General features: G+C 39.3%; 1 protein-coding gene across 11 annotated transcripts in view; it reads right to left on the bottom strand.

The window, feature by feature from the left end:
• The window catches only part of cacna1db (calcium channel, voltage-dependent, L type, alpha 1D subunit, b), a 137771-nt gene that overhangs the window by 6123 nt on the left and 119378 nt on the right, over window positions 1–12270 (bottom strand). For all 11 annotated transcript variants that reach the window (XM_058389582.1, XM_058389583.1, XM_058389593.1 and 8 more), the window contains 13 exons: window positions 11646–11805; window positions 11427–11554; window positions 11246–11342; window positions 10832–10934; window positions 9504–9605; window positions 7599–7732; window positions 6710–6826; window positions 5725–6098; window positions 4327–4353; window positions 3976–4119; window positions 2972–3132; window positions 1411–1532; window positions 154–462 (listed from right to left, as the gene is read on the bottom strand). In XM_058389582.1, the coding sequence (XP_058245565.1) occupies window positions 154–462; window positions 1411–1532; window positions 2972–3132; window positions 3976–4119; window positions 4327–4353; window positions 5725–6098; window positions 6710–6826; window positions 7599–7732; window positions 9504–9605; window positions 10832–10934; window positions 11246–11342; window positions 11427–11554; window positions 11646–11805 (1978 nt within the window). The remainder of the gene's footprint in view (window positions 1–153; window positions 463–1410; window positions 1533–2971; window positions 3133–3975; window positions 4120–4326; window positions 4354–5724; window positions 6099–6709; window positions 6827–7598; window positions 7733–9503; window positions 9606–10831; window positions 10935–11245; window positions 11343–11426; window positions 11555–11645; window positions 11806–12270) is intronic.

The following is a 12270-nucleotide window of genomic DNA, read 5'->3' as shown; positions in this document are numbered from 1 at the left end:
ATCCCTACCTTCTTCCCTAAAAATGACCAGTTTAATTGCAAAAAAAGAGGGTTGGATGAACAGAAGCATTGTATTATTCACCAAGAAAAAAAAAAAAAAACAACAACAACAACAAACAAACACAGAAGACCAAGCAATAAAATTGACACTCACTGCCTCCACCAGACTATGAGCGCTGCCTCTCTGCTGCAGATACTGACTGCTGTAGGCGGGTGGAATCTGTAAGAGGGAGGAAGTGGGTGTGACCGATTTAGGTGACCAATCATGGCCCTTCTGGGTGTACCACGAGCTGCGACGAGCCAATGCTGGAGTGCTGCTGGCACTGGGTGGAGCTCCATGCCAGTCCACCTGGATGAGAGGGGTGTAGGATGGGGGCGTGTCCGGGGGCGTGGACCATGAGTGGATCGAGCATGTAGGAGAGAGTCGTGCTCGGCTGGAGTCTAGGCCGGCTACAGCCATCACCTGGGCAACATGCGTGGGATGGATGACGTTCAGTAATGGAGGTTATTATGTCAAAAAAATAATAATAAGCGTAAAAACAAAGCAGTGGTGTATGTTAACATCTCGTATAGTATTGTTCTGGGCAACTCCATGCAGGAAGCAGATAAACAGCATTTCCAGGATTTGCAGCAAAAGAGATTGACGTATTTTTACAGAATAAGACTTACTTAGTGTCTATCTAAAATGATGTTTTCAGCTAAAATGAAAAGCTAGCAAGAGATGCCAAGGGAAGAAACGGCCCATGCAGAGCATGCTAGAGCTGATGACGTATGGTGCAATTCCTCTTATGGTTAAAATGAGAGAAGTACAGGAAAACATTTTTAAATTCTTGGACTTGGACCTATATTGCAATTTTTCTAAAAGGTAAGAAAACTAGCGTGATATGTAATATTAACATATATTTTTTTTAAAAATCACAAAGATATTGATTTATTACTTCTTTTAGTAATATCTACGCTATCACCGCTTATGTTATCAGGTTGTTTTCCTCAACAGACATCAAGCAATAATATTTCAGACACAACTCGCAGCCCACTCGATCTCGGACAGCGCTGGTAATCAGAATGCTTAAGGAAGGAGCTGCTTAATCAGATATTCACAAGACTCGAACTTTTACCATGTACCTCTGAATATCACGCCACACACCTGGAGCCTAAACCAAGCAATCATACAAATTCTACTCAAATAATGATTCATTCCTTATTCATAGCACTTCTTAGAAATTACATCACAGTAAATACTATCAGAACCACATCCTTTAGTGAGACACAACTGGTTTAGTTCATGACTGTGCTCTATAACCTTTGAATCCTATTTTCTAAAGAAAATTAAAAAAACATCTGGCCTTTACTGTGAGATACAATCTGCTGTGCAGTAACACCATAGCCTTGTGCGTGTGTGTGTTTTAACCTGATGCTGTATCAGTTGCAGAGGTAGAGCAGTGTGCTGATGAAAGGAGGGAGAATGAGGAGACTCATCCTGGCTTCTTTGTCTGCACAGACACTCAAAGTTGAAGGAAGGTCTATGAGGAGCTGTGAGGTAAAACAGACAAAATCACAATGCACATTTAACTTTCTTAACAGTATTCTCTGAAACACTTATCACTGAAGAGAATACACTTTATCCATTTTGGCCACATAGATGTTATGTGTGCAGCTCAGGATGCACGTAGCTTGTGTATCTGATGAAGGACCCTGGTCTGAAAAGCTGATATTACTGATGTATAGGGATAGCTTCTTCTCACAGACCTTCAAAATGTTGAACTCCAATCAAGAACACCACTACTAGCATACACACCACTCTATTATACCATGCACTGCACTTTCTCATCATTCACTTGCATCTTCACCGATGACTGGACTGATATCAGACTCTGACTGGTTTGTGACTGGTATATGCAATATCTTCCACTATAACACTTTTGGACTGTGTACAATGTTTACACTGCTTAAAGATATATCCAGGGGCGGACTTAACCTATAAGTGAGGTAAGCAGCTGCTTAGGGCCCCGGGGAATTAGGGGGCCCCGACCAATAGCAAGAAGCCTATTTAAATCATATAGTACTTATTAAGATTTTAACATTATTATTACATCTTTTCAAATGCGGGGCCCCCCCATGATTCATGAATAGTGGAACGTTCCTATCGGTACTGCACATGCGCGAGATTCCCATACCTGAAATCGCTTAGGGCCCCTAAATCACCAAGTCCGCCCCTGGATATATCACTCTCTTTATTGTATTGAATGTGCAACTCCCGCTATGCTACCTTTTAACTGCATACATTGTTAACACTTTTCTTTCTACTAATCATTTCTACACCGTTTCTGGGTAAGGAGTGTATAACTGTAGTGCAAGTATTTTATTGTATATAATGTATGTATTGTATCTCTCTCTCTCTCTCTCTTTTATAATCTAAATAATCCTCTTTGTAATAAACTCGTCATCCTGCCAGTAAAAAGAAGAGCACGCCTGTTCCTGTTGAGGCCTTTTCTTTATCAGTGTTGCCTATAGATAATGCTGAACACTACACCTTTCTCCTGTATAAGTACTTCCTGTTGGTCTTATTGAATTGAAGAGTTTTACTACTCAAACACGGTTTTTCTGGATTTCTTTGGTACTCTTTTCCCTGAATTCAGCTCAGAGGAAGTGGCAGCAGCACGACTTTGTCTCCAAAGCCATTAACCCCAAAAAATTCTATCCATGACCATAAACTTGAACCTTAAATCTTGTATATGCAGTTATATACTGTTAGTGTTATATACATTATATACTGTATATAGTTTATATTATGCAGTATACAGTTTTAAATAAGTATAATATATGCTTATTATGTGCCGTGTTGTAGATTGCTCAGTTCCTTTTCACTGAGGAACAAACACAGAGGAAACCACAAAACCTACACTGACTGCAGATTTATTCCATGGAAATAACAGATCATATCTTTGGGCAGACTTGAGATCTGATCTCACCCTGAGGTGTTGAGGGCAGAAGTCTTCTCATGGGAGATTTCTTAGGTTCCTGGCAAATGGGCTGCTCATCATCGTCATTGAAACACTCGGGGTCTTGGTTCTCATGAGGAGGGTTCGACTCCAAACTGCTAACTGTATCCTGATACTCTCTATATGACCTCCTGGATCCAGGAAAGCAAGAAGAAGTAGAAGAAGGAGCATAAAGACAATGAGCGAATATATTACATGATTAATAAACAACTAATTTATACAGATGGATTCAAATGCAATGGCAATCCTTGGTATTAGGACAGTGTGAAATGATGATAGAAAAATGTCTACTGCTAGGTATTTTCCTCTTGTCTGTGTCTCAAAAGCTATTTTTCAGTAGCTGAGGTATGTCACTAAGGTCAGAGCTAGGAGCTTTTAGCGCTGTGCCGTAACAAAAACAAGCATGGATGCTCGTGAATAGAGGAAGAGTTAAAACTCCCTGCAACTCTGTTATGTTTTTATTGTTCTCATTTGTGATAGTTCTGTTTAGTGTCCCAGGAGAAAAGAAAACGTGACTTTCACTGGGGTTTAGTCATAAATGCATAGTTGTTTTGTATAGATCATTTTTTAATTGATTTAAGAGACAGCATGATATGACATGATTTCCATAGTGTAAAGATGGCACACACCTTCTTCTGGTATCCACTGTCTCATCTGAAACAGAGCCCATATATCTAAACTAAGCTCCAAGCTCCACCTGTCTCCATTAATGATCAACACCTTGTACATTCAAACCATGCCAATATTCCAAAACTCCTGCTCCAACAGCAACGTACCCTGGTCCACAAAAGCATGCCCAACAGCCCACACTTATGCAGCTTCCTCAGCCTGTGCTTTTACATGTAGCTGACTAGTATACGTCCAAGGTGTCCATGTCACCTAGCCCTGCTTGGTATATCCATGCAAAGCTGGTAAAGCTGCTGTGATTTGATTAGAAGTGACCACAGTAACACAGTAACATATCACAGAGATACCTGTCCCCAGCCAGCATGAGGTCATCCTCCTGAAACTCCTCCCCACTGTAATACTCCACTGAAGCTTTGTCATCATCGCTGACATCACCCTGGACCGAGGTTTGTCGGCAGATAGTGGGGTAAAAACCAGCTGTTGAGTCTGACCTGAAAGTGATTGTATAGATGAAAGTATTATTTTTTCATCATATAGATACTAAGGATATACAAAAATTGAATTTATAGCAAATCATTTAGAAATTTGCAAAAATATTTCAATTTTATTTACAGAATCCTGTACATTTAAGCCATTTTATTCCATGTAAATAAACAGATGAATAAGTTTATATAGGCATTACAGCAGCATGCAAGTACCTAATATAGGTCTCATAGTATCGTGGTCTGTCCAGTCAGGCAGGCAGAGAAACAGGCAAATGTGTGCATACATGGACGGATGGATCAGCATAAAAGATAAAACAGAAAACAGTGGTCAGATGAGGAAATATTTCCTAACAAAGAATATCTTTTAGCAAAACCTGACTCAGGCTTAGTGTATTAAAATGGACAAGTAATGATCAGCTTCCATTTGCTCTGATGTCCTGTTTCCCCAGGATATAAATATCAAGAAAAAAACCCTTTAACATCTGTTACCATAAGGAAAAAAAGGTACACTGAAGATTCCAGTAAGCAGAATTAGACCCCTAAGCAGACTGTCGCCTGACACATTGTGATGCAGAAAGAAAACAACTTAAATATCTCTGTTGTAGAACTGCACAGTTTAGTTGTTTCTTATAGTTTCAAAATCATTATCACTTTTGTTATAATAAGCAGTTTGGAAACTCTTTCTGATAGTATAGAATGTTTGCTGAGGTCAGACTAATGCAAAATCAGACTTTTTGGTCAGCATGTTTAGCAACAATAGTGGACTGTGGACAAGGGGGGAAAAAGGCATATTCTTTCTGCATACAGAAGGGAAAGCAAATTCAAAAGTTGCTGACTTGCTTTTTCAACACAGCATGCTACATATGGACTCTGCAGGCAAAGTGACTGGATTTATAAACTGAGATAAAGCTTTATTGTTATATAGTCTTATCTATAGTAAAGGGGGTCAGTGCACTGTCAGGTCTGAAACATCGAGTTCTGCTGTGTCTTACTAATATCATGAACAGACTTTTGAATCTACTGGAAGTAAGCTTCTGGAAAACGTGTTTTCCTGGCTATTTACATATGGGTAGGAAATAACGTGCACTTCAGGTGCCACGTCATAACGCCTACAATTTGCTGTACAATTTAACCAAATGCCTATGAACAGTTCAGTTCCTCAGGTTACATACACAGAGCTGCCAAACATCTATTTTTCATTTGTTTATTGCTGCTTTTCACCATGTCCTGTTTCCCTGGGGGCAGATATATGAAGCTGGACACATGAAAAATCCATTAGTTATCATCTACCATGAGATAACACCTCTCCAAAAAAAAGAGAGATTTTTCATATATTTATCATGTCACTTTCATTAAAGCAATGATATTAAAAGCAAAATAACATCCACACAGGGGCATGAACATGGAATTAGATCAGTCAGGCATATGGAGCTCAGCACACTGTACTACAATGGTTTACAAATATGTAGTTCCTGCCAGCAAAATTTTTATCTGTAGATGTAGATTACATGTATTCGTAAAAGTTTAGCAATTCTTAAACACACTCTCTACACGCCAATATGCATTACATTTAGTCTCGAGCGGAACTCAACCCAACGTAAGTGCTCTCACCTCTTAAAATGAGACTTTCGCTGTGATTCTGCATCACTCCTGAGGTTGAGGTAGGAACCCAGGGAAGACACCCGGCTTCGGGCGGGTCGATCTGTGGGAGGGCAGTATTGCCCTCCGTTGGTCAGGACAGGCATGCATGGCACATTGGCATTGTTGAGGTTGGAGTTTGAGGACTTGGGGGACTTGAAGTACAGGTTGGGGTTTGAATATGGGCGATTTTGAGCATAAAGGGGCTGTGGAGGAGGCTCAACCTGCACGTAGAAGGGAAGGGGTGGGACATGGAGGGGTCGCTGGGTGACATTAGTGGAGGTGGACGAGCCTCTGTGATCCCCGTTTACATGATTGACATGGTTTCCAAAGAGGCCACCATTTCTCTGAGAAAGAGAGGAAACAGAATGCATTCATATATTCTTGACTACATACTATGATGTTATACTCCATAGGAAAAGCTTAAACTAGTTCCATATTGTATACATTGTGGAAATGTACTTCGCAACAATCTTCTATTAAAAAATAATACAGCATTTTCCTTTGAATTAAATTAAATGTTTGCACGAAGTTGGATACTGAAAAGTGGGTTCTTCATTTATATAACTTCATTTTAACCTTACTTATAATACATTTTTAATAAATCAAACATTTTTAATACATTTTTTAATTCTGTTGTTTGCTTCCTGAACCAGTTATTTAAAATGAAGAAGCTACAATTTTATTTGTTTTATCTTTATAATCTATTATAAACTATTATTGAATATTTAAAACGGATGAAAAGCATGTTCTCTTGGATTGTTAGACTAACCCTGTATGAGATCCCATATGTGTATTTTGTGTTAAGCATATTAAAAAATCTCTCCCATATCAGTTCAGGCACAGCATGAAGAAATGAATTGTCTCCATTTCTTGTCCTCACAGAAGACCTTAAGCGTAATCAGAAACACAGAACCTGCAACACTACTTTTAGAATCACTTAAAAACTCGTTTTTACCCGGTATATGTCTTCTTCTTCATCAGGGTTAAAGTCTACCAGGTCTTCATCTTGCAGGTCACATGATATGGCTCTGCGAATCTCAGGGCCTATGTCATGCAGTGTCCGCAGACCAGCCTACCATGAGAAAGGTAAATTAAGTTACACACACTAGCCTTGCCTCTGTTTTTAGAAATAAACACTACAGTTTATATTAAAAAGAATTCCTCACAGGGACGAGCCAAATGTCACCACAGAGATATATTCCTACCATTATGGGGACATTTGAGCTACAAACATGGCCATACACTCAAACACTATATACTTATTTAGATTGTGTACTTTTTTACACTGCTTCACTTCACATATCAATTTATATATCAACTCCATAAAAATGGCTATAGGTAATTATACAAATACAAGAAACACAAAGGAGATAAAAAAAATATCTGTGGTCAGGAAGCCCAAAGAGCAAAATTGGTGCTGTCATGGAGTGAGGGGTGATACTAGCCAATTATAGGTGCCAAAGTGCTTTCTACCGCACCCTGGTTATGAGGTGTTGTGTAATAGGAGAGACCTAACACAATGGCAGGGGTAGCTCACATGGTTAAGGCTCTGGGTTGTTGATTGGAAGCCCCAACGCTACCAAGCTGCCACTGTTGGGCACCCTTAACCTGCTCTGCTCTAGTGGCACTGTATCATAGCTGCCCCTGTGCTCTGACCCCAACTGCCTCAGCTGGGATATGCGAAGAAAAGAATTCCACTGTGATGTAATGTAAGGGTGGCGATAATAAAGGCTTCCTTTAAGTGAAGGATGGAAACTGGCCATGACTAAGTTAGAGGAATTCGTTGGTGGGGAAAAAAAGTTGTCAAGCTATTGAAATGGCTTGAAAGGCAGGTACTGTCTCACCTGTAGCGCAATGGCGGTGTTATGACTGGCAGGGTGTCGTCCCACAAGACCTAGCTCTTTGCGTTTCTTGAATTTCCTAAAGTAGTCCTGTATCAGGAAAGTGGCATAGAACTTTCCCACTGTTACCTCGTCATCTGAGGGAACAGAGCACACAAGCGCTTTCTTCATCATCATCACAATGAGTCACTGTAAAGTTTTTATAAGTGTGTAACATGTCTAATAAGATGAAATCATCATGCATCCGCACACTGGTACTATAATACTGTCAAAACCCAATACGTCTTAAAGGTTCAGCTCTGTAATCTAATAAAGTAAATCTAATGATCAGAGGTCATAATAAAATGCAAACACTGTCTATTACGGTAGATTTTTCACTACTTTACATAGGTATTATTGCTACTGATATAGTCCTTGGAGTTTGCATATAGAAAATAAAGATTCAACTGTAAACTTTATGAAGGCCATTAAAATCGTCTTAATCATGGGCTCTCTTATCTCTAAAATGTTACCAGCTCATTTGGGCTTTTATATTATTGCAATGATACCAACAAAAAAGTGGTTCAAAGAAAAAAAAGGACACATTTGATCCATTCCTGAAACACATACAGTTGAAGCCAAAGGTTAACACACACCCAGGCTAAAGATATTCTGGGTTTTGCACAAACTCCAGACATTTCATATTATTCACATAATCCAGTGGTTTAAAATTTTTACATACACCAAGCTGACCATCTCTAAATACTCTGGAAGATTCCACCATTTGAGGTAAAGAGGCTTTCAGAGGCTTCTTAATTAGGAGTGTTTCTGTGGCTGTATTTAAGAGCCAGTAAAATTTGCTAAAGTTTTGCTAAAACTCCTTTGGAAACTCAGCCAAAATCTCAGAAAACAAAACTGTGGACCTTCAAAAGTCTGGTTCCCCCTTAGGAACAATTTCCAAAACCAGCAGCCAAAAGACTGAAGTTTACAGCTGATCAGGAGACTTTTGAAGTACTGGTTATAATCCACACAATGTCTGTGAGGACAAAAATTTCGAGGCTCTTAATCTGAAGAACACCATCCCATCTGTGAAGCATGGGGGTGGTGGCATCATGTTGTGGGATGTTTTGCTATTTTAATGTGTGCTGTTTTAGGCAAATAGATCAGTGATTAGGTTGTGTGATGAGGTGAAAGGGCATTTATGACTTTAAATGTTGTTTATTTTCCAGAAACAGGATGTGCTAATGTGTTTTATTCATTGAATCCCAGCAGCAATTCATCAATGCAAACATTTTGGTTTTCATTAAAGAAGACATGTCATACTTTTTAACCAGTTCATGTAACAGTTGATGCAACAACTGTGAAAGAAGTTCTAACCTTCTCAGGCAAAGCTTTTTTTTTTATACAGACTTGCATTATAGTATCCAATACTGAAGAAATGTATTCTGCAAATTTAGCCTCCACCTTGATGTACTTTAAAATCTCTCTGATAAATCAAGCCTCAGCACTGGGTCAATGAATATGAATTAAGGTAGTAGAAAATGTTATTTTTTTTACACTGGCCGAGTTAATTATCTTGTCCAGTTCATGAGGCAAATGGGCACTTTTTTCTGAACATTTTCTGACAGAATTCAGGAGACAAATTTACTGAGAAGTGAAACAAGAGAGAGAGAGAGAGAAAGAGAGAGAGAGAGAAAGAGAGAGAATCTGTGTGGTTGTGTGAATGTGTGCTGCTCGTCTACTCAGGAAGCAGTTATTCAGCCGTTCAGTTTTGTACAATGTATTCTCAAGAGAGCTCTCGGTCTCACAATACTCACATGAAAACATATCTCTAATAATTATTAATAATGCATTAGTGTTTTAAAGCAAAAGGAATGGAATAAATGCTAAGTGTTCATGCATGTGTGTTTGTGTTCAAATTTGTCTGACCTCCTGCAGGTGGAACCACTTGATCCAGGAGTTTTGAACTAGTTCTCTTCCAGATCTTCTTGATGACAGCCCTCAGTTCCTCATTGGCCTGTTCCAAATTTCCTGACACACACACACACACACATTAACTTAGGGTTACATAATATAATCAACCCTAAACATGTACCATATAAAAATTATTCAAGATCTATATAATTTATACATATTGGAATTGCAGTGTGCTCAGTGTAACCCCCCCCCGGGTCCTACTCGCAACGGCTCCAAGCGGGTCTCCAGCATGGGAGGCGGGTGGGGCTAACAAGGAGGCTAAAGACTGCAGCCTCTAGCGTCAGTCGCTAGTTCGCCTCTTGAGATCAAGGGAGTGAGGTTTACCTGCACAGCACCTACCGCTGGCCTCCGTTACACTCACCGCCCCTAAACCTCACTCCCATCTGGGTCACGGCACCAATGTAACCCCCAAAAGTACATAGACACCTGGCCACTAAAAATTTTGAAGCACACAACTGTTTGCTTGTGTTTGTTTGCTGTAGCTTACAGCTTTCATTCACTGGAACTAAGAGGCCCAGAATCTGCTCCAGCATGACAATACCCCTGTGCACAAAACACACTCTATGAATACAAGGTTAGCCAGTGTTGGAATGGAAGAACTCAAGTGTCCTTCACACAGCCCCAACCTCAACCCCACTGAACACTAGGATGAACTGAAATGCCAACTAAACCCATCAGGCCTCCTCTTGTGACATCAGAGCCTGACCTCACTAATGTTCTTGTGGCTGAATGAACACAAATCCCCACAGCCACACTCAGAAGAGCAAAAAAGAACGACTCCGTATTAATGCCGGTGGTTTTGAATGTCCAGCAAGCATACATGGGCGTGATTGGTCAGGTGTGCAGTTATTTTTGGCCATATAATGTTTTAGTAGCACCTATTGTGCAATCCTAGTCTCACAGCAGAACTAGAAGTCAATCAATAAGGACAGATCATCATACAGTGTCATAACAGCAAATTTGGAAATATAAACTCTAAAAAGAAAAAAGGTCCTTAATGAATGGTACATGGTTTTTGCAGATTGTAACACAAGTCTGTTATCTTGTTAATCCAGAGAAAACCATTTTATGTGAACTTGCTTATGCTATTATCCTTTAAGCTCACATATCCTCTAGCAAACACATGCTGTGGCCACACAAAAATGAGCATGGAATGAATGTTGTTGTTTTTAACATATTTTAACTTTTATAGTTGTTAAAGTTTTGCACTTACAAGCCACTGCAAATTGAAATTCCACAATACAACAAATTCTCTAAAACACACCGCAGTGCACACTCACCTTCAGTTTTGATCTTCAGAGCCGTTCGGACCAGAGCGAAAAGGGTGGCATTGAACATGACAGTCCCATCACTGTTCAGCGGCATGTTCATGGCAACCAGCCTCTAAAAAATATAAAACAAAGGCAATGTTGTTTCAGGGTCATGAACAAAGGCACAAAGTTTTTGTTCCACATTATGTCATTTACTAGTGTGTGTGTGTTGGGATTTGTAAGTGTAAGCCTTGTGTGGAAGTGGGTCCTACATAGCAGCTGCATCATTCTAACCACTTGATAATTCGACAAGTATATCCATATTTAATTTGACATGTAATCTATGTATTATTTCATTTTTCTGACCATTATATTCCAGTTCATATCTGTATCTTTGGATTTAGGTTTCATGTACACACATTTGTGTATGTGTTTTACACTCACCTTACACGCCACCCTGTGAGGACAGAGTTTACCGAAGCCCAGAGGTGGCTGAATCCTCCGCAATAATGTCACAACATCCAAGTGTTTAATCCTGCCTCTGAGAAAGAAATACACGCACTGTAAGAACAGAAAACAACAACACACACTCTAATTTACACCAATGTTCGGGAATGCTGCTCACTTTGCCTCTGGGTCATATTCAGACCAAATCCGTTTGAATTCGTCCAGGTGATGCGGCCCAAGGATCGACCAATCGCGTGTCAGGTAGTCAAAATTGTCCATAATGACAGCCACAAACAAATTGATGATCTGGAACAGATTTGTAAACTGCTGCAACATAACTGTAAAGGCTACACACTCAAATATATGTAAATGTGTGGACAATATTTTTCTCAAATACCAGAAAAGCACAGAGCATGTAGAAGCTGATGAAGTAGATGATTGCAAAACTACTGCCACACGATCTCTCCTCTCCAGGGGTGATTTCGGATTCATTGTCACACAGTCTACCAGGCATACATGCAAGCATGATCTCCTGCCAAGCTTCTCCTGTAGCACACCTAGAGAGAGAGAGAGACAAAGAAAGAGAGTAATTAGTGAGTATTAATGGCATTTATTTATTTACTATATACATATATATATATTAGACAATTTGTAGCAAAATGCACTTTATACACACAGGACTGAAAAAGTTGAGATTTTAGATTATTGTATTTTATTTATTTATTTATTATTTACTTTATTGTATTATTATTTTATTTTATTGTGATGAAAAACGGTTCATATGTATGTATGACTTTGCTACAGTATTGAGCGCTTACTTTGTCTGAATGGACTAACAAACAAACAAACAACAAAAACAAGACACAAAAGTTGCTATAAACTTAATACCTTTATATAAAAAAATGAGTTACTTCATAATTGATTGTTATCCACCTGGAAATACTGCCAACCTGCATATCTGTACAGTGAGGGAAATAATTATTTGATCCCCTGCTGATTTTGTACGTTTGCCCACTGACAAA

This window comes from Hemibagrus wyckioides, linkage group LG05 (genome assembly GCF_019097595.1).
Source record: "Hemibagrus wyckioides isolate EC202008001 linkage group LG05, SWU_Hwy_1.0, whole genome shotgun sequence".
Lineage (NCBI taxonomy): Eukaryota > Metazoa > Chordata > Actinopteri > Siluriformes > Bagridae > Hemibagrus > Hemibagrus wyckioides.
This window is presented reverse-complemented; position numbering and strand designations above follow the sequence as displayed.